Source organism: Gymnogyps californianus, chromosome 2 (genome assembly GCF_018139145.2).
Source record: "Gymnogyps californianus isolate 813 chromosome 2, ASM1813914v2, whole genome shotgun sequence".
Classification (NCBI taxonomy): Eukaryota; Metazoa; Chordata; class Aves; order Accipitriformes; family Cathartidae; genus Gymnogyps; species Gymnogyps californianus.
In genome coordinates, this window is record NC_059472.1 from 122,341,811 (window position 1) to 122,368,291 (window position 26,481).

The 26,481-nt window shown below is 38.8% G+C and overlaps 2 protein-coding genes across 3 annotated transcripts in view; one reads left to right on the forward strand and one right to left on the reverse strand.

The window, feature by feature from the left end:
- The window catches only part of OSBPL10 (oxysterol binding protein like 10), a 123,665-nt gene extending 117,152 nt beyond the window's left edge, over nt 1-6,513 (forward strand). For both annotated transcript variants that reach the window (XM_050892072.1, XM_050892071.1), the window contains 4 exons: nt 1,006-1,192; nt 2,654-2,836; nt 4,403-4,556; nt 5,334-6,513. In XM_050892072.1, coding sequence (XP_050748029.1) covers nt 1,006-1,192; nt 2,654-2,836; nt 4,403-4,556; nt 5,334-5,378 — 569 coding nt within the window. In that variant the 3' untranslated portion in view covers nt 5,379-6,513. The remainder of the gene's footprint in view (nt 1-1,005; nt 1,193-2,653; nt 2,837-4,402; nt 4,557-5,333) is intronic.
- A 4,152-nt stretch (nt 6,514-10,665) lies between these two features.
- The window catches only part of STT3B (STT3 oligosaccharyltransferase complex catalytic subunit B), a 54,629-nt gene continuing 38,813 nt past the window's right edge, over nt 10,666-26,481 (reverse strand). The window contains exons 8-16 of the mRNA XM_050891578.1: nt 24,811-24,859; nt 23,022-23,176; nt 21,051-21,262; nt 20,004-20,191; nt 19,333-19,504; nt 16,762-16,935; nt 15,614-15,727; nt 14,339-14,551; nt 10,666-12,337 (exon numbers count right to left, since the gene is read on the reverse strand). Of these exons, the coding sequence (XP_050747535.1) occupies nt 12,257-12,337; nt 14,339-14,551; nt 15,614-15,727; nt 16,762-16,935; nt 19,333-19,504; nt 20,004-20,191; nt 21,051-21,262; nt 23,022-23,176; nt 24,811-24,859 (1,358 nt within the window). The 3' untranslated portion in view covers nt 10,666-12,256. The remainder of the gene's footprint in view (nt 12,338-14,338; nt 14,552-15,613; nt 15,728-16,761; nt 16,936-19,332; nt 19,505-20,003; nt 20,192-21,050; nt 21,263-23,021; nt 23,177-24,810; nt 24,860-26,481) is intronic.

Sequence of the window (26,481 nt, forward strand, 5' to 3'; positions counted from 1 at the left end):
CATGACATCCTATGGTATGGAATATCCCTTTGGTCAGTTGGGGTCAGCTGTCCCAGCTGTGTCCCCTCCCAACTTCTTGTGCACCCCCAGCCTACTCGCTGGTGGGGTGGTGTGAGAAGCAGGAAAGGCCTTGACTCTGTGTAAGCACTGCTCAGCAGTAACTAAAACATCCCTGTGCTATGGACACTGTTTCCAGCACAAATCCAAAACATAGCCCCATACCAGCTACTATGAAAATAATTAACTCTACCCCAGGCAAAACCAGCACAGTGGAGGAACCTTTACAGAATGAAATAGAATTGCCAGTCATTTTCTCTGCTTGGTAGAGACATTGGTCTTTGTGGTAAAAGCAGTGGCCCCGGTGGCCCCTCGTTGATGGTGCAAGACTTTTGCAAAGGCTGTGTGGGAAACCAGGCATTTGGAAATGAAGGAGCAAACTTACAGGAAATTTCTGGATGGCTTCCTTAAGCATGTTTCCTAGTTGCACCCAGGCAGACCTAGAGAGAGCCTTCCACTCCCACTAACAAATGCATCAGTAAGAAATTAGCAGAGAGGACCTGGTCGTGTCTGATTAAATGGAGAACTGAAGAGTCCTTTGGCCATGCCCATATTTTTTCTGGAGAGAGATTATGATGTGACACTGAGTGAGCATCTGAATATTCAGTATGGCTTTTTGCAAGCAAATGTTTTTTTTTTCCAGCTTTAACAGTTTATTGCTTGTCAATAACACAAAATAAGTAATCCAGTCCGATTTTCTGATAAGCCATTTGGTACCATGGAGGACCCCAGGGTACACATTCAAATTGTGTGCTTTTGAAAATGTTTGTTTGAAGAAATTTGTTCCAGAGGGCAGGCTTTTTTCTTAGCAGACAGTACCCTCCTTCAAGGCGAGTTGCATGTTGTGCCCTCTGTGGAAGTACATTTTGATGACAGTAATTGGTCAGTGACTGTCAGGTCTTATCAGTGAACTTTTATCATTTCACGTTCAACCTTCTTCCTACATAGGTGTTCTTTACTTGATGGAACATGAAGAAGAGTATGTTTTCACCCTGCCTAGTGCCTATGCTCGTTCAATACTTACCATCCCATGGGTGGAGCTTGGAGGGAAGGTCAACATCAATTGTGCCAGAACGGGCTATTCTGCTACAGTCACGTTCCATACCAAGCCATTCTATGGAGGGAAGGTCCACAGGTATGGGAATTACGGTCTTATTCTTGTTTACCTGCTACTGGATTTCAATGGAAAGACTCTTGGGCATTTGTTCGGTTCTTCTGTTGAATTATTTTATAGACAGATAGCTGAATTTCTTTTCCTATTAGTGTCTGAGATGACTTACAGCTTTAGAACACAGTTTATTGTAGTTACACATTTTATATCGTTTAACTGAATTGGATATATTTCTCTCATTAAACTAAAGTGAATGTATTCTTCCAGGCTTCGTTGCTTGTAAAAATTGCTGTAAGTGCAGGATCAGAAAAATGTACGTAGAAAAGGCAATATTTCTGCTACACCAGCTGCTGCTTCTGTGTGAGACTTGTGGAGGAACTGGTGTTCCAGTTGGAGCTCCTGTAAGGAGAGAAGCAAAAGTGTCGCTGCCCATAGCAGTAGCTTCCTACTGGGGACTCCCACTTCTCCACTGAAATTCCAGATGATGAAAATACTATTTATGTGTCTTTGGTTCCCCTTTATTAAGGGTGTGAAGAGACACTGTGCAAGATAGCTTCCTGTCTTACTTCCATGCTCAAGTTGATGACCCAATCATTAACGTACACAGACCCCTTTCTTGTTCTGCTGCGGACACAGCAGTGTCCATGAGAAGGCTGTGCTTTTGCATGGTTACCTCTGTTTTATTTCAGTTGGTCTAATTATTCTTCCGTATGTGTGTCAACCATTTCAGTATTGTGTTCAGGCAAATATCAACAATGGGCTGTTTTGACAGGGGTTTTTCTAAAAGGTGTAGATTAATAATTGGTCCATCAGAGCGAGTGAAAATTGGGGAAGGTTGTGCTGTATTAGTTTAATAATTTAAAAACTTAATTGAGTTTACAGATTACTTGACATGGCTTGCTGAAGCACATGTATGCATGTTGATAACACACACACACACACACACACACACACAAACTTCTCCCTGCATTTTGGTTTTCTAGTCCTACCTAGCTATTTTGCTCATTCTCAGACCAGATCTTGGACCACTGAGGTAGCTTTAATCATTGCCTCTTAGCAGCTGAGAAGTAAACTTGCAGAGCTAAAGAAGAAAATAAAGGTACCTGAAGTCTTTGAGACAGGTATCTGACAGCATTATGTTCAGGTGTGAAAGTAACATGTGTACTGAAAATGTCACATGAATGTCAGGAGTTGTTTTTCAGGCTGATGAGGTAAACAGTTCTGGGTTAGAGCTGAGTATCAAGAGTTTTAAGTTGGGTTACTGCTGTACTTTGGGAGAATGTCGTCCAAAAGCTATTGCTGTGTTAGCAGAGCTTTCTTGGGTTGAGTCTTTCTTTTTGGAGACAGCGTCACTACTTTGCTTGAAAAATTGCTTTGTAGATGTAGAAAGCTGCCTGTAGCTTTAGGTGTGGTAGTGCTTTCATATGCTGATAATAAATGGTACCAGTTATTTCTCTGGTCTTTTTTTCTTCCCTCTTGAACTAGGGTTACAGCCGAAGTGAAGCACAATCCCACTAACACCATTGTATGCAAGGCACAGGGAGAATGGAATGGTACGCTGGAATTTACTTACAGCAACGGAGAAACCAAAGTGATTGACACTAACAAACTGCCTGTTATCAGGAAAAAGATTAGGCCGATAGCAAAGCAAGGCCCACTGGAGTCAAGGTAAGGGCAGAGGCGTTGCAGTGCTCCGCTTCTGAACCTCGGATGGGAACAGAACAGGGAAGCAAGCAAACTGCAGTTATAAATGGTGTGGTTCAAAACCGCCTCACTTCCTACAGCACATTAATTTAGGCACAAATAGCTGAAGCTGTGTATTGGTTCTTTGGAATAAAAATTACATTATAGTGACGTATACATCAGTTTTGTAGAGGGGGAAAATGCTTGTATGCGTTTTAAGGAGCATTTGGAAAATGGTAATGCAGTGTTTTCACCTGCTTTTTTGAGTGATTGCAACATGGTAGTCAAATGAGTTTGTTGCAAGTAATGTTGCATCTTATAATTGACGCTGGAATTTCATGTTTTATATATTGTAGAATACATATATGTATAAAAATATGTAAAATGTGATGCAATGTGAGATATAAATACACACACGCGTGCGTGGTTTTGAGGCTCTCAGCACCCACATCACATGCCTAACTGACTAGGTACATAAGAAAAACACTTGTTCTGTTATTCACTGTCAAACTGTTGACGCTTATCTTCAGAAAAATCAATATTTTTATTGAATTTAGGAACATTTTATTGGAGGATTTAAAAACGTGAGCTAAGCTTCATTTTATTATCTGTAAATTTGTTCTCTTTATTGTACAAAGGTGTGTCTCGAGTCATCGTGCAGGGTCAGATAGCATTTACCTACTTTCTAGACACGCTTGCTTATCACAAACTCATTTTTCCCCTGTAGTTTTGGGACAGAAATGTTGGAGTAAATAAACAAACCTGTAGCTCTGCAGTGTATTTATTGCATTTTTTGGATACTAGTAAGCAAATTACAACTATCCAGTGCTTCTGCAGGATATGCAGTTCATGAGATTGTAAACAGAAACTCATTTAAACACCCCTGGAAATACGTGAAAGCTGCAGTCGGTTTCTTCTCAGTATTTTTCTGGGCAAAGTTTCTGCTAGGCTAATATAGCGTGAGAAGGCATTGCACCTGAATGTGGTCAGTCGTTTGAAAAACAAGTTTGGTTATATACTGATAACTATTGTTAAATGGGAATATAGAGCACAGACCTAGAAGGGCTCCCTGGAATTAGTGCATCACTTCCTCTGTTAGTAACCTGGTTGGAACAGTCAGTGTCCCAATTTAATGTACTCTTGGCTAACATTCCCTTATATTCAAAAATTTAACTGCAAATAAACGCAGCATAAACGCACGTCATTTGGGGATGGATCATCAGTAAAGAATGTGAACAGGAAATGATAAAAATAAATCCATCTACTGTGAGAAAAAAGCTCAGGTTGTGAAGAGTCAGGAACATGAACAAAAGCTATTGAGAAAGTTAACTTGCATGGCAAAATACTGGGAGTTGAGCAAATCTGAAAATCTGGTCCACAAATACGGTGAATATCCTAGGAGAGTGATGGTTCGCAAGCTGTGTGACTTGCAAAAATGGCATGGAGAACATGGCATCAGTCTGCCTCTCACCGCACAGTTGTCTAGCCAGGCACTCGGCTGCGGCAGAAGTGTTCTCACTCCGTCGCTTGTGCTCCTTCTCCATTGTGCAGGCACCTTTGGCAACATGTCACCAATTCTCTGAAAGAAGGTAATATTGATGCAGCAACAGAACACAAGCACCGCCTTGAAGAGAGACAGCGAGCAGAGGAGAGGCAACGTGTGGCTCTTACAACGCCGTGGAAACCAAAATATTTTGCCAAAGAGGTACTTTCATTGTCTTATTTTAAAGACCTTATAGCATGTTTCTGCATATGAGAGGATGCTAGTACAAATTAACTTGTCTGTGGTTTTTACCATGGGCTAGTGGTGTTATATAGCACTGATTGTTTTAAATTCTATTTTTGCCAGAGTCTGGCTCTTAAAGAAGAGCAATGGATTTTCCATGTCCATATTGTAAACTTGCTCACTTTCCTTCAGTTACACTTATTTTAACCTGAATTTTTGATATCTAATGTTAGACACCTAAAGCTATGGTTTTTTACCTTAAAATCCACACCTTAATTTGCAAATGCTCTGTACTCACATCCCCTACTAATCTTGGTCTCAGCATACTGAAGGGAACACAATCTAGGGGTATTTGTCCAATGTAAGTAAGCATGGACATCTTAAACACAGTCTTGGGTTTCATCTGCTTGAAATGAACCAGATTTTACTAAGTTTGTCTTTGCCCTTTCTTAGAGGAAGGGGGGAAGGGAAATAAGACTGACTGAGGGAATTATGATGTGGCTGTGTTGTTAGGTTAGCCAGTACCTGCAGCTATTTAAACCAGCAGTTCATCTGTTGCATCTTGCCATTGCTTCTCTTCCCCCGTGTAATTTTTTCTCTCCTGCCCAGATTACCCGTACATTCATTCAGCACAGAATTTTCAGATGACAGGGGTGGTTTCTTGTGGTGATTACTAGTATTTTAGCTTTTATGTGGACATACACAGATCCAGTATGTATAAATCTTGTTTGTAAACTCTCCCTAATTTTCTTGCAGGGCGATGGTTGGCTATACTTGAATCCTCTCTGGAAGACCCATTGACGGGATAGAACAGTTGCCTCATAACTTTACCTTAAAGGCATTAAAATGATACAGTATATAACTTAAAGGTGTCATTGAATAGGTCATGTTATTAGAAGAGACAAACGAGAAGCTATATACTGTGAATGATGCATCTCAAAAATAACCACAAGCTCAAGTTTATTCAGGAGCCATTTTGTGTGTATGGATACACAAACACACATGCACATGTCCATATATACACACAGTGTGTATGTGTTTGTGTGTGTATTATTTACACTACATGTAAACAAGTATAAACACTAACAGTGATTTAAAGACCTTTTCCTCTAAGTGTTAGGGCATAGAACTCCGGCTGGACTCAGCTGGGGTTCCCCGAGTTGTGTGCTTGCAGGATCAGGCCCTATGCTAGTATTTAAGAAAATACTTTTTTATTAGTACTGGTTAAGGTTTTTCTATTTTTCACTTTTGCCAAAAATGTTTTGCACTTAAAATGTGACGCGTCACTTAATGGCAGTCGTTCTGTCTAAACAGTCATTGAGTAACTCACTTTGACATACGAATGATACACTGACAGCGCGCTCGCTCTTCGGGATGCTGATTTAAGAGCATGTTTCCTGTCACTTACGAGTGTGAATTTTCTGCCATCTTACAAGAAGTAGCAATACCTTCTCAAGAACATGGTTCGCACTAACCCGTTGTGTCCTCACTTTTTTTGTTTGTTCATACTTCCAGCTGTTTAATAGATCTCTGGTCACCAATGAGCCAGCTGCTCCGGTAGTTTTGATCTTGCTGTGTAACGTTCTCTGGCTACTGTCACGCCAATGCTTTTGGGTTACACGTGCCGCTAAATGTCTTCTGGCAGATGTAGCTGTGGTGTTCCAGCTCGCTCTTGCCTCAGCTTTCCTCCCCCACGTAAGAGAGGCGTAGCAGGCCGTTGGGCTGTGCCTGAGGCACCCCCATTCACAGCCTTGCCTTTTTAAACCACCGCTGATGCGTTCACGCTAAAATGCCGGGCGGTGCGTTGAGGCGGGTGAGGCCGGGTAGGAGTCCTGTCCTGGTGCGCCGCTGTGACAGGCGTCAGCCTGCCCCGCCGGCCGAGAGGCGGGTTCTGTACGCTCCTCCGGAAAATCAGACAAGAGCTCGTCTGGTCAGAGCCCTTAATTCTGTATTAAGGCTCCGAGCAGACCTGTATTTTGATTTCTTTTGCTTTTGCCCCAGTTGATTGCTTCTGGATGAAATATTTGGATGAATAGAGATAACTAGACGCCTTAGATGAATGATTTTCTGCTGTAAAAGTAACAATTTAGTAAATTATTACACTGAGACAATAACTTTATTAATGAAACAAACGAAATGGGATATAATTTGTTTTGTAAAGTTAAAAAAAAAAAGTAAGTAAACAATCCTGCCGCTTGATCTTGCTTTGTAAGGTAACCACTGTGACACTAAGAAGGTGGATTCTAAAAGTGTGTTAAGGCTTTGTTGCTTTTTAGTTCGTATTTGTTGAAAGTGAAGATGTTTTTGAGAGAAGTGGCAACAAAAGGCAAATGTAAAATGTGCTGACTTCTGCTCAGTGCTTCTTTCTACAGTGCCCCGTAAAGAAACCACTATATTTCTAACACACAGTAGCATGGATGCCTACCTTTCTGTAGTACTGATTAATTTTGTGCCTTTTGTCTGCTTTCTTAATACAAAACTTATGCTTTATAGATATTACACAAATGTATTTAGGTCAAAGCACCGCGCTTATATTTGTCCTTGTGCGTCCTGCATTTTACAACTATTTTTTTGGTAGATGTTAAAATCTCTTGAGCGACTCAGAAGGCTGAACGGAGGTGTGTACACAAGGAAACATGCCATTAGTTGTTCATTTGGACATAATATTTAATAGATCTTTACATTTGAACTTCAGATCCCTATTTAATGAAGGTGTGGCTCCTTTTTCCTCCTAAATGCTATTTTGTCTGCTTGTATGTCCTTTTTTTGCACATTAGAAAGATTCATGTTATAAATGATTTAAATCCTATTTTTTAAAAAAATGTGGACTGTATGAGCTTGGTTTTGTAACTGACACTTCCTTTTTTTAAAAGGAAAAAATTCCTATTTTTAGGAATAGTTGCTGTTTTTCTGTAACAAAACCAAAATGATGCTGTCATAGTAATCACTGAACTACTACCAAGTATCATCAGGAAAACGTGTACTTTATCACCTGCAAGAATTAACTTTATAATGGATCCACTCTTGTTCTAGAGGTTAGTCTGATAAGTAACTAGAAATATTCATGCAGTTTGTAATACCATCACAAAGAACAATCGAAAACGCAGAATTAAACATGTGGAACATCCTCCCAGAACTTTGACTTTCATACACCAAAGAACAAGCCACATACTCGCTAAAAATAGCCATTGAAAACCTCTCTCTGTCAGGCATGCAGGCCTGAGCTCCTGAAAGAGTAGACCTCTTTCAGCTTTGATGGTATGACTGTCGAGGCTACAAAGATGCTGTAGCCCTTCTTTTAAGGAGAAATTTGAATAATTTTATGCTTGTAATTTATTGAAGATTTTTTCTGTCTGCATGGTTGGTTGTTTCTGCATGCCGAGAACATTCCACTTGTGCTCTGATAAATGTTTTGTTTTGTTCTGATGCTGTGAAGAATCCCCTGATGCCACGACCACTGTTTCTTTTCCGAAGTAACTTGGGAGAGGCAAACATAAAAATAGTCCTTCCTGAAAAGATCCCATCAGCGAGAGATTCCAGAACAAGATTCACAAGTGTCATTTTATTTTCCTGACAGTTATGTGTTCAGTATATTTTACAGGACTTAAAAGTAACTATTCATAAGCCTTATTCTGTAGGTTGTTCCAATAGCTGTCTTGGACTTGCAAGTAAATATTTTCCTTTTCAAGTAGCCAATGTACACTCTGAATTGTAATGTAAAAATCTCCATGTACTCCAATTTTATTTTTTTTTTGTGCACACCTGTAGAAAGCCTATGCAACCTTTTTCTTTCTTAAATTAGAAATGTTCAGAAAGAAAATTTATACCTTTATCATTTAAAAGATGCTCTTGGCAGTCTCTTCTGATATGCCTTCCTTTCATAATTTGTGAATTTAAAACGACAATGCTCATGAATAAAAGATCTGTTTCATTTAGCAGTGGGATGCCCTTTCTCTTTCCATTGAAGCATTAGTTAACTGGTACCAGTTACTCAGATGTCCAGGAGTGGTGTACAACGCTCAGGGCACCTGTCAGCTGTTGGCGTGGTTCTGATAGAAGTGACTTGTCAGCTGAATCCGGGTTTGTTGCGGGGTTTTTCCGCCCTGGTCATACTGCCAGACACCGTATAGGTCAAGTTTTTGTTTAAATTGGACAGCACTACACAGGGAAAATAGGGCTGGGCAGCATCACAGCTTTAGGAAGGGCTGGGGAACATATGCCTTATTTTGACAAATAAAAAGGAAATAGGTTAAGGTGTTCCCTTGTTTCCGAAAATCGTATTTCATTTAATCTTTGTCATTAACAGAGATTCTTGATTAGATACCTCTTAAAACACAACTCTAAATTATTGCAGCATTGGACACTTGCATGGGGAGGAAAAATGTGTTTAGAGGCTTCATGGGTCCTGGTGAACATTTTTCAAGTGTCAGGTAATGCAGTTCGGGTTTATTGTAAACATTCCTCCACAGTGTTGGAAACCGGCATGCCAGAACACTTTGTTTTTATGCAAAACTGAAACCACCACTGGCTGTAAATAGGACTGGAAACACTACGTGGTCGTGTTCCTTGCCTGTCGTTGCATTGCTTCAAGGCCATGTCTTGGAGCAGTTTATACATGTGGTTTAAAGACATTATTGAGTTTTAGTCACAGTCAAATAGGATTTATTTTCAATTTCTACTCATAGTGGGATTGATATGTACAGAGGGCTGAGTCAAAGCATTTAACTGGTTTTTCAAGAGTAAATCTATCAAGATATTTGACTAACGACTTTTCTCCCCCTCTGTTATGGAATTACTCCCCCAAGTCAAAATATTTCTTCTGGGATTACCAATAGTACTGTCTGCCCTCACTGCTTTCAACAGTAATGATTAAGTGATACAGAACTTACGCAATACTGGCTTCTAGACACTTGCAGTTTTAGTTCCTTAGCAACTCGAGACCAGAGCCTGGCTTAAGCGTTTCTTTTACTTCAGATTTTACTGTTCTGTGGCAGTTAAGCCTCAAACTCTTCAAAATTTGACCTAGTAGAACAACAAAAGGATGGCTGTAGCTAAGGAAATAAACTAGTATGGAAGGTATGTTTGATAATGATGCAAGATGCTAGTATTCTTTGCTGGTACAAGTGTGGTTCAGTTCTCACAGAGAAGAGGTAGAAGTTAGTTTAGCCGAGTAATTGTAGGACGCAGGTGGAGAACCAGGTAACCTACGCGGCGTGCAGGTTCCTGAGGAACCAAGGAAGGCGATACAATGCCTGCCAGTTCTTCTTTGTAACTGTTTTTTTTAAGTGGCTGCCTTAATGACTCCAACTTTTCATTTCATTTTAAATGCAGAACATTGGTGGAAGCCTTGAAGGCAAGTTAGATTTAAGGAAGCTCAGGTAAGTGGTAGGTGACATCAGGCCCAGGTTGGCTAAGATTCCTGTAGTTAGCTTATTTTTCTCTCACATAGGTCTAAAAATGCTATAAAAGTTGACAGGATTCACTTATTTCTGCTCTGTTAAAGAGAACACTGTCAGCTAAGATGGAAAACAATCTGACAGAACTGTAAAGATACCTAAAGATGGGAGGGCAACCTTTTATTTCCTTTTTTAGAACAAGGCTGAGCTACTGCCAAACCACAGACTGACCAGCAGCATCTGTTCTGCTGCCTTCCTTTCAGATGTTCTTCCAAATGTTAGATCGCTTATTTCTTACCAAGGGTGAGGGAGCAGGATACAGATTCGCTTGGAAGAAGCAAGATACCGCAAATCACGTGTCACATCATCATGCCTTCTGCTTGTGGGTAAGCAACTGTAACAGCTTGAGCTTCTCCAGATGCTAGAAGGATTCGCTGCAATGTGTATTTGGGAAAGATGGCTGCTGTTCTCTGAAAATATTACAGCCACCTTAATTTCATCACAGCAGAGGCCCTACATTTTGCTTAATAAATTTAAGCTGGAAGGATGCCGAGTAGCTGCTGTGGCTTCATTACAGCAACTTTGAGGTCAGCAGATTTGCATTACAGAGTTTGAATGACTGACTTAATTTATCGCTAGAACTATAAGCAACATGTTATCAAGTTAATCACGACAAAACTGACACAACACCCTTAACACAAAACTTGAATTAACTTTATTTTCCCCTACAGTCAACAACTGGTCTGCATTGAGCTTTAAAGCAACAAAATAAAATGAAATCTCCAAACGACAGGGGGCCAGAAATCCAGATTTAATTACCTTTGTGAAAATGTTGCAGCTGTAGTATTGGTCTGTATAAACCATCGGAGTCAAAAATGAGTTCATAAATCAAAAAAATATTCTACACCTTGGGAAAGAAGTCAGCAGTAACATTCTCACAGAACACGGTAAATTTACATTTTCTTCATGAAAGGTACATACTATTCTGCATTTTACATCAAATTATTGATGCAAGTTTTGTTTCTATAAAAAATTACAACCTGTGGCAGGAAAACAAACTGCAAAACCTTTTCATTTTAATTAAAGAAAATTTTCAAGTCTGTATAAAGTTTTCCTATAGCTGGAAAGTGAACATGTTCACTCTCCATTTATATTTTAGTGCATTTAATCTGAGAGTTTTCACCACTTTAAAAAAAAAAAAACCAGTATAAAAGACAGACAAAGCAAATAGCACTATAGCAGGAATTTCTTCAATTGATTTAAGCACTCTAAATAAAAATGCAGAGAAACAGATTTCCAGAGAAACTTCTACCCTCACAAGAAAGGCAGTGAGGGGGGAAGAGGTTTGCAAATCCTCTACCTCCGACGGCCACAGAAAAGGGGGTTTGTATACCTGTCAACCTTTTTTTTTTTTCCTTTCCCCATGAAACAGGCTATACTTGTTTTACCAATGTAAACATTTACCTAAAATAGTTTAATTTCTGTTCTGAAGCACCAGCTGCTACAGGGTGCTCAGCTGTATGTTACAATAGCATTCATTACTGTCGTTTCAGATTTTTCAGGATACAAATTTAGCCCTTGTATCTACGGTGTGCAAGATTTGCCTTGTCTACCTTATGAAATGACAGTGTAAGGCAGCAACACTGCAATTCCATGTTAAACAAAAGCAGCTTGTCCAATCTCAACTAGCATCCAATTCATCTGTCCTGTCATCTCTTGTGAAAACTGCAGCTTTGCTTCTTACACTCCAGATCAAAACCAGCCTGCAGCAAGAGTAAAAGGACACTGAAAGAAACCATTGAAAAATAATCATGGGAGTAACTTATTTTGAAAGTGTAATCTCAGAGCGCTCTGCTTCCTCTTAGTTGTTGAAAACAAGTCATTTTTTGATTTCATCATTCCAGTTTACATACTGCTGCTATTCAGCTGAACAGTGTTTTCCAAAAAAGATTGACAAGTATGCATGTGCCAAGGACCAAATTACAGGGTTCTTTGGTGCAGTCAGTCCAAATTCTCAACAGATTTGAAGGATAATATGTACCAATAAAAAAAATGCTGCTAGACTTGGATAGCAGCTCTGTCTTGCTTCACATTACAAATCTAAAACAGCTGTTCTCAATAAGCCAATATTTTTAATCAGACATTGCCTGAAAATTTTGTACAATAATCTGGACCAATGATGGTTCTGTACCCTCATGTTGCTGTGAAACATGACTTGAGCTAAAGGCAAAGACTGGTTATCTCAAGGACAACTGCTTCGTATTAGCAATCGGAACAGTGTATTTAAACTGTCTTCCTGTTGGGTCTCTTGCCTTTCTTTAAAATTAGTTTATTCTTAATGTAGCCACGCTTCCTTTTGGAGGTCTAAAAAGAAAAACAGAATAAAATGTATTAGTTAATGATTTAGTCTTGACCGCGGTTTAATGGTGTGCATTTCAATGCCTGGTCTTTAGATTGATTTTAAAGAGCTTAAATGGCAAACCCTCAACTAGGTATTATCCAGTTATTATTTTTAAAGTTGGGATTGTTAATTCATGCCCAACATTTGCTTTTGCACAAGACGTACTTTTGCAAGCCCCAGCTACCAGATCTGTAGAATTGTTGTCAAAGCTTGTGCTGAGGCAGAATTAATAATTAACCAACATGATAAAGCTCTAATATGCCTCAAGAGCAGAAGTGGTATAGAGCGTTAGTTTTGTTTGGAAATACCTTCTTGCATCTTTTGCACTATCTGATTCTCTTAGAAGTTAGCAAGATGACAGATAGAAATATTTGCTCAAAGCAGCATTTTTCAAAAGTAAGCGAAAAACTGAATAATCACATTTTTAGTCTTTAGTCCTCTGCTACTGGTCTGTAGGCTAGTTAGCGCTTTCTGCTCATGTGTCTTTATCAGCATAATTTAGGGTTTGGGGTTTTTTTAAGGTAGTAATGGGGGAAGCATTAATGTTCGTCTTGGGTAATATTAACTTCCAAGTTGTATAAATACAGTTAGTTAGTGGCAGGTAGAATTGTACATTCAACATGCCTGCCACAACAAATGAGACAGTAGGTGGCTCCCACGCTTGCTGCACTTTGCTGTGCTTACCAGCAGGCTCTATTATCTCAATTAAATATAACTTTCTCTTTTTAATAATAACAACAACATCATTATTATTATTATTATAAAATGAGATAGATACAAACTAATACGTAATACTCAGACATGTTACATCTCTGAGCTTGAGCAATGTCATTCCTAACATGGAAGAGTGATAGGAGATGGACTGAATTTCCAGTACGGAAGCAACTGCTGAAAACCTGTGGCTACTACGGAGCCCTCAGAATGCATTTAAGAAATCGTAGTTCAGACATTCACCCCATGCTCTTCGTTGGTGATGGATCAGAATTTCCATCAACTTTTAGCCTGTCTTTAGACAGAGAACCGACACATCCACAGCTTAAGTGGGGTCAATGCATCTATCATTAATAAATATAGCCTTGCTTGTCACTTAAGATCAAACGTTACACTGTAAGTGTATGATAGGCACCGTAAAGCTTATAATTTCCTTTCAAGATAAGTCAAGCTTCAGTGGCAACTCCCAAACACCTTATTTTATGAACTTCCATTAAATCACAAAAATAAGCATCTTTACCCTCTAACATTCTTTACTTGTATTTCCATGACACAGTGTAAGTTTACTACCTATACTGATTTAGTTTGTTACACATTTGTTTCTGACAGGATGCTGGAATTCCTTTTGCAACATATATTTGAATATATAGAAAACAGATGTTGTGAAGGAGGGGGCTGCTAAGAGTCTCCCCAACTCCCTGGTAACACATCCTTCCTAACCGGCTGAAGTAGCACACCACAGCTAACGCTTTTAAAACCATGAAGATGACTTGAAACAGTAAGCAGCCAGACACTAAAGTTCCGTCAACAAAAGTTTCATATTTAATTTATTTCATACAAAATTGCCATTTTTAAACTTCTAGGCATCACTACTTTCAAACAAAGTCAGAAAGCAACTTCCACATTATTTACTTAGTGAGCCATAGTTACTGAAACATGAACTGATGTACTTTAGAGATTATACTTCCAGTTACATGAAGACTTAAGAGTTGTAACAGCCAGTGACACACTCTATTTCCAGTTAGCATTCTGCCTAAAAAAAATCTAGCCTTGTGTCTTCACATGCTTTTAAGTTAAGCAGACAGTAAATTAACAATTATTACCAGCAGGCAGGTCTGATATTGGACACTAACATGAACAGTATCCATAACATTCTGGCTAGTGGAAATACATAATTCACCAGCTATGTGATTCACTGTTAAAAATAAACTGCCATCTCCTGACCCCTTTCAGTTACTTCACTGGGAACCCACCTTCTTTGACAAATACTTCTGTTTCGGTACAATGTTGGTTACTCTAGGTTTATGATCCAACGTCTCTCTGTTGTCTAGTTGTTTCACCTTGTATATTCTAACAAGCCAGTGCTCTGAGGTAAAGGCTTCCTCCAGATGTTTAAACTTAATGTCTTTGTTGCCTATCTCAGCATTGCGTGTACGATCGAATCCTGGGGGTGTCCGAAAATCCAGCTATAAAAATTAAAGTTTCATATTAGTTCGAGACAAAACCCAAAACACCCATCACTGCAGACTGTGGTACTTCATACCACAAGGCAACGCTTTCAGCTGGTCTAGTCCAAGGACAACATTTCTCTTGCACTGGTTACTACTACACAGAAAAAACTCTCAGTTCCTTTTTACAATTGAGAAAGGGACAAATTCATTCTTACTCCTACAGATGTCGTAGGAGACGGCACTTAATGTCTCAACAGAAATACCGTGTCTGCATTCAGAGATTAAACTACTCAAGTGGAAGTCTGAGGTGCGGCAGCTTGTGGCAGCTTTTCAGCATCGCTGCTCCCTTGTGCTCTCTTCTATAGTGCAATAATTGGCACTTTCATGGTTTTCCATACAAGTCGGAAATAGTTCATGTTTATCAGTTAAATTTGACCCCCCTGTGTTACAAGTAAGATCCACTGGCCTCAATTTTAGCTGAATAAAGGATTCTTGTGCTAACACATCAGAATGAAGGGCCCTTGGCGGGGGGGGCAGGGGGAAGAACAGGAAAGAAAAAAGCAAACAAGGCAGACTTAGTTACATACATATGCTTGATGATCCCAAAGGGGAGTGACAACTCTCTCTGAGAATTATGCCCTTATTATATAATTGTAGTATTGTTTAATACACTGATGTGACTTGGATAGAAATCAGGTAGTTGCTGACAGATACTAAACAGTCCATTAACAGTTCCACTTCTGTGTTGCTATTACAAAAAACAAATCTAAAGCTCTCCACAACATAACAGTTAATGCTTTAGCAAGCGCACTGCGTAGTGGAATTAGGATGCTCATCTGGGGCAATGGGAAGGACAGCAAAAAGCTAAGTACAAGTCTAGGTTAGCAGCAGAAATGCTTTTTTCTAAAGGTTATATACAGTCGACCATGCCTAGATGCATTGTAATTTGTAAAGCTGACTCTTGCCTCCGATTCTGCTACTACAAGCAACACTCAATCTAAAAGATGAAAAATACATCAAAATAACATTTGTTTTCTCACATTTCAATTAAGATTCAGTAGAAGTTTTAGCACTAACCTGCATCTCTCCAAATCTGTAATAGGACATTTTATACATGAGGCAGTTCAGCAAAGTCGGAGAACCTGCCTTGTCTACCCGGAATTCTCCCTGAGGGGTAAAGTAATCACTTTCCTTTAAAAAGAAAAGAAGATACAAAGAGTCAATACAAACTAAACCCCTACTCCAGGTCATTTCTCATTCCCTTCTCCACAAAAAAACTTCATAAAGAATCTAAACTGACTTCTACGGTTTAAAAGCTGATTTCAGCTAGTTTTGGAACAGAAAATGATGGTGCTCATTAAAGGTAAAATAGTTACAAACGACCTGCTTGTAACCCAGACCCCAATGGACCAATCTTCCTAAATCCATATTACTGGGCTGGTGCAAGTTTTGTCACTTCACAGTAAGCAGTTACTGGAAAACTGATCTCAAAATGTAACTGTTGGGCATCTATCACAATTATTCTTCAGAAAGGTGAAAAGCACTGTATCGTTAATACACGAGGTCTGCAGTTTTACCATAAACTTTGTATGTGCACAGTGTTTAAATAAAGAATTTCTGCCATTTTCATCTCCAGTACAAGATGAAGCTATGCACACAGGCCACTCCCTTAAGCCTGTGCTCAATATCTAGAGGGTTTTGTTAGGCTTAAGAACATATTACAACAGACTTCTGCAATCTCCGAGATGTTTGAATAACTTAAACTCTACATAAGTCAATATTAATACTTTAACTTGTCTCCCACTATTAGAGTTTGAAGAAATTTGTAATGCCAACTATTTAAACAGTCTGAACACTCCTATTTTAAAGTAGCATGGTGCAGTGAGACACACACACAAAAGAATTACAGAAGATATCCTGTACTTTTAGTATCATGCAAAAAAAGTGAAAAGCTTTTGAGGTTACTGACCTTTCAAAACCATAAATATTGAAAGAAACTGGGCCACAGGCCTCTGCGCTCCTACTGTTCTAGGAAAACAACCCATAACACATTTTTCAAATAAAATTGCAGTAAGTAGTAGAGATTTCCCTCCACCGTAATGAGCACTACCAGAAAAGCAACAACATAAATAAAGTTTTTTTAAAAAAAAAAAAAAAGGGGGGGCAAGAGATGAACATATAGAAATACCAGCTGCTTCAGTTTTCCTGTGTATGTTTCCACTTACCCGAATATCTTTGGGATGTTCCCCCTCTGCTATTCTCACCATCCACAAGAACTTATTAATATCATCACCAGAGTAGCCAATCACACCACCAAAAATAATCAAAACGTAATCCACATCCAGGCTTCTCATGATCTCATATGCTGCCGACTCATTTGATGACATTGCCTTTCCCACCTGTATCATAGCAAAAATATCTTAAATACCTGCATAGCTGCCTATCGAACAGATCCGCAGATCAACACCTGACAGACCAAAGCCAAGAATACACACTTGCCAACCAAAGCGCACATTTTCATTCTAGATAAAGAAAACCCATTGTGAATATTTAGAAACTCAAAAGCCCAACCTAAACTGAAATATTCTCTCCTCTGTAAGGGGAGTGCTTCCTGTTGAAATGAGTGAGTGGAGTATAAAATGTAGCAATAAGGGTTTTCCTTTTGCGGCACCTACAAGTCATGGCTGTATTGCCAAAATCTTAGTGTTGCAGAAAAAACCTCATTAGAAATTATTTTCAAAGCTTTAGACACAGCCCAAAGTGAATAAATTATTTGAAATGTTAGTAATTTCTTGGGTTTTTTTTCCTTGAGCTCTGTCCTTCACTAATGAAGCAGCCATGCTGCGTTGTACTCAGTAGCATACAGGCACCCTCAGCATTGAATTCAAGGTAAATTTATGCAGAGAAAATGTCAGAATAGTCCTTGAGTTAAAAGCATAATATAGTTTTGGCCTTGAAAAACTTTTTAAAGCTGTATCCAGAACCTCTTCCATACTGGTCACTTCCCACACTTAAAGAATTCACTTAGGTCAGTAACTGGCATTCAGTTCAGTAGTTTTGTTGGCTATTGAAGCTCCTGTACTTAAGGCATAACAATGCATCGCTGTAGTAAAAGGGAGTAACTACAATATAAATAATATTGCATCCAAATTGGTAATATTCAGTTAAGAATGTAATTAGAAAATGCTAAGCTTAGGCTGCAATCTGTCAGAAAGACTGAGAACCTCAGCTTCTTGGCCGTTATCCTAATCAATGTGAAGTTATTTGGCAGATTTCCATTTCTGCGCGGGAGGAAGTCATCTGGACGCGTCTCCGGGGCACGCCTCATTTAGAGCACAAGTTCAGGTATTCGCCACAACACACATTTATTGCTTGGATCCCCCTTTATGGAGTATTCATTCTGAAATGGAACCTGACAGCGCCAGCAGTCATACTGGAGAGAATTCTTTATTAAAAACCATCATTGCTAATTGCTGTAACGTGTATGGTTACCGTGCTTATGCAATACAGATGACTTTCACAGTCTCTCTATTCACATGATGCACCTTGTCCTGCAGAGATCTGTTGGTTTAGATGTAGTATCTGCACTTCTACCTCTTGTGGAAGAGGGAGGCACATAGAGCTATCAGAGTTGAATGTCCATCAAAACACACTAACGCTGTCAGGTTAACAACCAAAATAAAACTGCCTTAGAGTACATGGGAAGGCTTGTTGACTGATATTAGCACCAACAGTACAATTTTCCAAGCTTGCTTTCGGCTGACGTGAGTTCCGTGCTGCTGTCAGAAGCACGTACATGTGATCCCCCCATCCCCAATACACATTTTTTCAGGACTTCGTATGCTCAAAGCACAGCTTGATTAATTTGTTGCTTTTGAACGCTGCTTGTCTGCAGATCTGGTCCAACTGCTGTACTAGCTACTGACACAAGACAAGAAACTATCCTAATACATTCCTCGAGCCCTTCCCCCATTCTGCCCGTGTAGCATGACATAGGTCTTCTGTGAAGAAATGCCCAGAGTGATGACTGATGCCATCACTGAGTGATGATGAGTCATTACACAGCACCTAGTAGGACTGCAACCCAGCTACAACACAGAGCATTCTTTTGTTTCTGAAAAAAGTTTAAGTTGCCCAAGGTGGTGCCCCTGTAACCACAGGCAATGGTAACACCCTGCTTTTAAGCACATGCACAAAGCTTAAACTTACTCTTCAAAAGTGAAAGAAATTAAATGTACAGATGTTTTGTCTAACTGCAAATTTGAGAAGACAGAATCGCATCAACTCTGCAACACTTCCACTGCTATTCTTAAACTTCCTCTAATTTCCAAGATGCCTGAAAATTTGTTGTTTCATGTGGTCCGTTTTCACATGCCATTCAAAAATCCAGTCAGCAAAGACACTGCTGAACTGAAATGATCCCTGTTTGGATAGTGCCAGTAAAGTAGTGGTACCAGGTAAGCTGTCGTAGCACTAATCACAAGGGGAATGGTTACATTAGATTTTGTCTATCCTCCCACAAAGAAAAGAAGAGAAACTGAAGTGCAAGTGAACTTTTGGAAACTCCAAGTAAACAAAACGGAAACTCCAGAAGCAAAATTGATCCCTTCCAGCCCCAAAACTCTTCATACTTGAGCTCTAATAGACGCAAAAAATATGTTCCTTCCACCTCCGTGTTTCCCACTCTATGGAATTTTTCCTTAATACCGTACTATCAACAGACATTTACAATTTCATACTCGACTACAATGTAAACATCTTGGTGTTTCTACTCCATAGAAAATTGCCACCCTTACCAGGGCTATGTGGCTGTTGTTCCAAGTATTGTTATCAACCAAGGTAGTCCGGTTAGCCATTCCTGCTATCTGATAACCGTAGTCCCACCACGACATCACTCTGGCGTGCTCATCTGTGTTTTGTCTCAGCCAGTAGTAGGCTTCTCTGAAGTCATCTAGGATATTCCGGGTGCTGGAAAACAGAGTTCATTTTATTCACATCAGTACAAATACTAGCAACAAATTAACCGCACTGTGATAAATCTGGGTTCACAAATAAGGGTTTTCTTATGCATTCAGCGCCCTTTGAGGGATTCAATCACTGACAGTCATAAGTCTGAACCCACCGACAGCTGAACGGCCAGAAGCTGAACTGCTTTTGAAGATGTGACTAAATGCATTTCCAGTTGAATATATATTCATAAACAAGTTTTCCCAATTGACTCAAAAACTTTCTTTTTTTTAACCATCATCTTTATTGGCCTTGGATAGGATTATTTTTATGTATTTACATTAAATATTTCAGAAAACGTATCTTTTTGAAAATTAGAGTATTAAGAATTTTTTATTCAGATGACAATTCTGCCTTGATATAAGAAGTGATTAAAAGAAGGTAAAGAAAATTGCTAACGCAAAGGAAGTAGAAAGGCTTTTGCCCTTCAATTATTTTCAGACCTGTAGACCTTACTTACCCATCATGGTTATAGGAAGCGAGAACAACACTGGGGCTGGAGTATGCATTGCTAGTTACCCAGGTACAGTGAACCGCAAACATCATCAACAACATCAGCATCAGCATAGTAACAATGTTTTTGATATTGGGACCCAGTCCTTCTTCTGTTTTTTCCTGTTCAGATACATGTTTTCTCACTTTGCCTGCCTAAAACACAAATACATCTGTTATGGCAACTTTCATCACCCTTGACAATGGAACCCATGCCTTTTTCTTCACCGCATGCACCCCATAAATGCTACGGGATACTGTAAAGCTAGACCAAATTGTAGCGTAAATTATCTAAGTATGCACAAGAATATTTTGACAAGCCAGCAACTTGTAAAAATGGATGATTCCTTGAAAACCTCTTTCAGAAGAAAGAAAACTATTACTTGAGGGTCTATGCATGACTTCCTTGGTTTGGCTCAGTATGATGATGCCCTTTTATAAGGCAGGGTGGAAAAGAGAAAGGCACAGATATTTACTGTGAGGAAAAGGGGGAAACCCAAGGCTCAGGCATTGTCAGGGTCAGTATAACTAAGCCTAAGAGATAAAAAAAAAAAATAGTACCTAGCAGCATTTTCTTCATGATGAAGAGAGTATGCAAGTTTATGAATAGGAATACTTTTTCATAAAATATATTATTCTTTAATTTTACCACATCTTAGAGGAAATATAAGAGGGAAACATTCAGTGACACAGAACTGCTATAACTGGTTAAGGAGAGTGAGCAACTGTCTGCCACCGCTTCTATAGAAAGCTGGGTCAACACTATACACTTCCTTTAGGTTAAAGGCTCATCACTGATCAAGCTAGAAGGAACCACTTCTACTGACACCAATTTTTTTTCAGGACATCAGTAACACCTTATTGGAGAACATCAATACTTGTTCTAAATTTAAATGCTAGTGATTCAGACCTCTAGTGGCATTTAAAATATTCTGATCAAAAGGAAGGGGGAAAAAAAAAAAAAAAGTAAAAATAAGCTGTTTTCTGACTTCTAACTTTTGCTCCCTCCCCTCACCTTATCATACAGGTTGCCAGGGCTCCTTTTGTCATCCTCATCACTGCTGTCCTCTATTGGTGGATTTTCCCTCTTCATATCATCACCCAAATAACGCTCAAAGACATTGGAGAAAGCAATTGCAGACAGCATACAGACCACTGGAGTCAAAGTGAGCATCAGCCGAACCATCACACCAGCAAAGTAAACGGCGCTGATTGCATACAGGGCAACTGCAAAGAAACAAATCTACTGATGACATTTAGAAAATAACACTCACTCTGACTGCACACGTACATGCTCTCCATAAAACTACTTCTGGAAGGGGGTTGAGCATCTGTGTGTATAAAGACTTGAGTATGCATCTTGCATTTCATTGCTTTTTAATTTACAGAGATACAGTTCAATTAACATTTATCCCTTTTAAGCCTCAAACCCTTCCTGAAGTTCATCTTGACAACTGTTAACAATAACACAACCCCATTTTCCTATTCATTAATAATGTGTCAGAAGATACATTATTAGTGAAATTTAATATCACACACCAAAAATACTACTGGAATAATAGGTAGCTTCATTTGATTAAAAAGGTCAAACAGCCCTAGACCAAACAAGTTACTGAAACTGAAAAGGCAAAAGGAAGTGTTAGAACTTCATGTAAATATCAAATTTTAATTTAAGTTAGACATATCTGTGGGCAAATTGGGGGCTTGTCTACATTATAATTCCATACAGACAAATAATATGATATTGTGAGCCCTATTCTGAAGCAAGTTTTCCTGAACAGTATTATCTCTGCTCCCCTCCCCCCCCAAAACAAAACAAGATTTTCAGAATAGTAAGGAATATTCAGAACAATTTTCTTAGAAGGAAAAAAAAAAAAAAAACGAACAAACCTGTATACACTGGTTAGGAACATCTATTGTTAAAGTAATAGTGGTTATTCCTTGTCTGCTACAGTTTAACAATACACTTTTGTGAAAGATTTGTCATGGAAATCATGAAGGGACACTGATAGATTACATTACATAAATATTTTCTACTTTGTAGCGAAGTAGTATGGCTCTCCATTCTCACTCATAGGTCTCTTTATGCTGACTTAAATGGATGATGCAGCAATAGGAGGCTGAAAGCGAGTTGCCCAGCACTGGTCTTGACAAGGACTCATTGTAAGCCACAGAGCACAGAATACCCCAGAGTCACTGGATTTAACACAGTAAACGTTCCCACTGCCCACATACCTCTTAGGTAATCCTAAGAGGCAGCTATATTATTCTGGAGCCTCCTGTCCCTGTAAAAGCCCAAGACCTGAGTGATCTTCACTGCTCCGTACGGGCTACAACTTCAAATTACATCCTTGCAAGCCTCATTCATAATCTTAGAAGTCTGCTTTCACAGTACAGCTTCATACAAATAAACCATTTGTTGTCACTGACAGAGGGAGACCCCACACCTCCACTTAGGCTTGTGCCTTATCTAGCACTTGTTCCACGGCAAGTGATTCAGTTCACTAAAATAGCAGAAAATCTGGAAAGAAAAGGCATTTTGAATCATCATCTGTGATGGGATGAGTGCCAGACACCCAGGGAAGGGTGTCTGGCCTTGCAGCCTGCGTAGGGTAGGGACCTTCCCTTTGCACTGAGCTGTTCATCTGGTTGAACTGTACTGGGAAACTGCACCCCAATGCATGGTTTGCAAGATCAGCATGTGGAAGAGTGCGCAACTCCAGCCACAGAACAGAACCATACTGACAAATATTGTCCCAAGAGGTGGGATCGAAACACTCCATCACCATTTCGCCAATCTCTGCATTTTTATAAATGGTTTTAAATACTGCTGGGTGCAGGTAACTTTTAATCATCATCTTTAAACACATCACTTTCAAACCTTTTTTAAGAACAAGCCATATACCAGCTTTGAGCAAACAAAACCAAAACAGAATCAAGTTGAAGGCAAGATTTTTCAAAACAATTTTTAAATATTTTCTCTTACCAAAGACTCTTTCATCATTGATGTTTTTGATACAGAACCACAGCCCTGCTGGGAAAGTACACACGAGAATATGCAGATCAAAAAAGAAGGAAACCCATGTTGTAGGCTGATGCTCAGACACAGAGGCAATGATCGGGATGTGAATTTTCGCATACCTTTTTTAAAAAAAATTCAGTTCAAATTATTTTGAAAAGATAAAATTATTAAAACTTGTAAACATTAGGAATTCTGAAATTCATTTTCAAAGGAAGCATTTCAATTTAAAATGGCAAGTGCTCTATTCAGCAGAAGTCTGATGAAACTTTTATACTAAAACAGTCCCCAGGTCTTACTGTATTTAGGAAGTATTTGGTGTATAGAGTTATTTAAAACACCAATATAAAGGATTATTTCCATACTAATTAAAAGAATGAAAATTATGGATGTTTTGTTTTATTATGGCTAAATATGAAGCCAAAGTCACCAAAATGAAAACATGCAGCTATGGAAGCCCCATCATTACATTTTGAAGAGATAATCATCCATGCCAGTAAGCCTCCTAGATTTTCAACACTGTATTTCGAAAACTCTCCTCTACACAGAATACCTTCATTTTCTTAGTGCAGAAAGTTACAGTATTAAATACCAGACCAGTTACTGATGCCCCCACATTCCTTTAGATGCTGAAAAAAAATCAGGCCTTGTCTACACTTGGAAATACATGTCAACTAAACAACATGTCAAACACTCAGTGCAGACAAGGACAAAACTGTGTTCTATATTAAAGACAGCTATACATACGGACCTAATCTGGGGTGCTACATGACTGAATGGTGGGGTATCAAACATATGTCCTTTTCTTCACTGAGATCTAGTTCTCATTCAAAACTGCATTGGGTGTTCTAACACAATATGATTTTCTAATGTAGACAAGCCCTCAAAATTTTAATGCTTTGTATATATATAGATCACTTCATTATAGGCAAAGAACAACATCTATATGTTTTACAAATAAATCTGAGACTTCTTTACTGACATCTATTCTACTACATTTATTACAGAGTTGGTACAGAATCCTGTACGAGTTGGACTTTGGAGCCTGAAAAAACCTGAACTGCAAAAGTTTGAAGTTCTCCTATCCCTGCTTTTAATCTTAAAAAAAAAAAAAATCTACCAATTGAATTTCATCTTAAATACATTTATCTGAGAAAAATATCTTCACTTTTATTCCTATTCTCCTGGCTGGCTAAAGAATCCAACATTAGATTTTTAAAGGTTAACTAAAACAAAAGATTAACTAACACAAGTTTTTTACCCGTGAAAACACACATGAATAAACCAGAATTGTTCAGAGTAGACATCTGTATACACAAAACAGATGTATGAACATAATAAACAGGCAACATGCAAGATCATATGTGCAACATCTTTGTTATTTCATGCAATGTTGCGCAATGAAAATAGTCTAAGTTTAAGGCTCTTAGTAATCTTTAAATGTGTCCTCAAGTGACAGTACAGCTTTTGGTGATTTTATGCTGAGAAGCACTACAATTTCATATAGAAAAAGATACCATTACATGTTCAAAGACTTCCAAAGAAGCAAGAAATTTAATAGCCAAATTAGTGAAATGGTTGCAAAGATCATGAAACAGTTACTACAAATGCTCTCTTCAGATAACTGATTAAAGCCCACTATATTTTCCTTGACTGAAATACTAAATGGATTTGAGGATGAGGAGAGCAAAAGATTATTAGTTTTCAGTAGAATGCTATTGATATCTAAATCCTTATATCCTTTATCCTTACTTACCCAGTGTCCCACAATGAATAAAATCTGCCACTCCAAGGAGCAATATAACCTGAAAAAGAGAAGGGGAAAAAAAATCCTTTTGCTGCCCTAGGTATTTAAACGCAATAATTTTTCTACTCCCTCAAATTATAGCACAAAACCAGAGAAATTTCATTGAACTTGTAATATATGTGAACCAGACCTACTGCATTAGGCAGACTATAAAGTCTACTAACCATGAAGCTAGTTTTAGAAGAACATACTCTTACAGGATAACGTTGTACTCGTTGAGTATAAAGACACGCACACCTCCAAAAGTCAAAGCAATGCAATAATAAATAAAATATTTCTCAAAGAATATGACAGATAGCAACCTATACTCTGTAAAGATGTGTAAGAAAAAGAAAACATAACTGATAAGAAAGTATTTAATTTTTCTGAAATGCCCAAGCAGGAAACTGGGAATGATCTATAATCAAAACACTAATACTCAATGAAACACTGGTTTCCTATTGTTTCTCTACTGATGGATCTACATGTGGCATGGAATATAAAAGCTACTACTAGACATGCTGATAAACTTTACACTTTTTTTTTTTTAAACAAAGCCTTTAGATACTTGAGTATCATAAGATGAAAAGAAACTGTCATTATCAGATGAAAGATAAAAATTATTCTTAAAAGTTATTAGTAAGATTACTCTTAAATTTTGTTTCCACTTTCCCTGCAACTGTTTCAGCTCCCTCTGAAGACAGATACAGACAAGCTGAAATAAGAGAAAGTTAAGCCCTTTTATTTACTACCCAAGTCTTTGTGCATGACACAGTAAGTCTTCCCTCTATCTGATATTTAAAATTAGTATAATCTGACTGAAGGTTTTAGTTTAATATCTAGTTTAGACATTTAAATATTGTGGTTAATGTCCTACGACAAGACATATTTTTCCCTTCAGTCTTCAGATGCAAAGCTTGCTCCCAAACCACTGCATGCACGAGAAGAAGGAGCTGCCAGCAGATGGGGAACTACCGGTTATGGTGTTCTCTGGATGTATCCAAAACATAAGATTAGATGGCATTTACCTGAGGGTGCTGAAAGAGTTGGCCAATATGATAACTATCCACCATCTTCGTCAGGGCGATAAGGGAGGCCCTGGTGCCTGGAAAATGGCTAATGCTACACCTCTAGGAAAGGCAAGAAGGAATATGCAGGAAACTACAAGCCAGTAACCTGAGTCACTGAAAAGATCATGGAGCACAGCCTCCTGAAATACATTATTAAATGCTGTTTTGAACCATTTTCCTCATTTCTCATTTACAAGCTGAAGAAGAATGGGCTGGACAAACAGAGCGTTTGACGGGTTGAAAACTGGCTCTCCTGACGAGCTCAAAGTAGTACTCAGTGGATCGGGGTCCAGCTCGTGGCTAGTAAAAAGCAAAAATATCCCAGAGGCCAAAACAGTGAACCACGCTAAACTGAAAAGAGTGGCTGACATGCCTTATGGCAGGCAGGACTTCAGTCCAGAACCTCAAACTCATTCTTCCAGGTGCCACACCTGGCATACGGGGTCCAGATGTGGGCACCCTTCTGCAAGAGGATTATTAAGAAAATAGAAAGGGATCAGAGTGCTGCGAGACGGTCAGGAGCCCAGGTCACACAGCACACCAGAAGCTGAGGGAACGAGGTTCGTTCCAT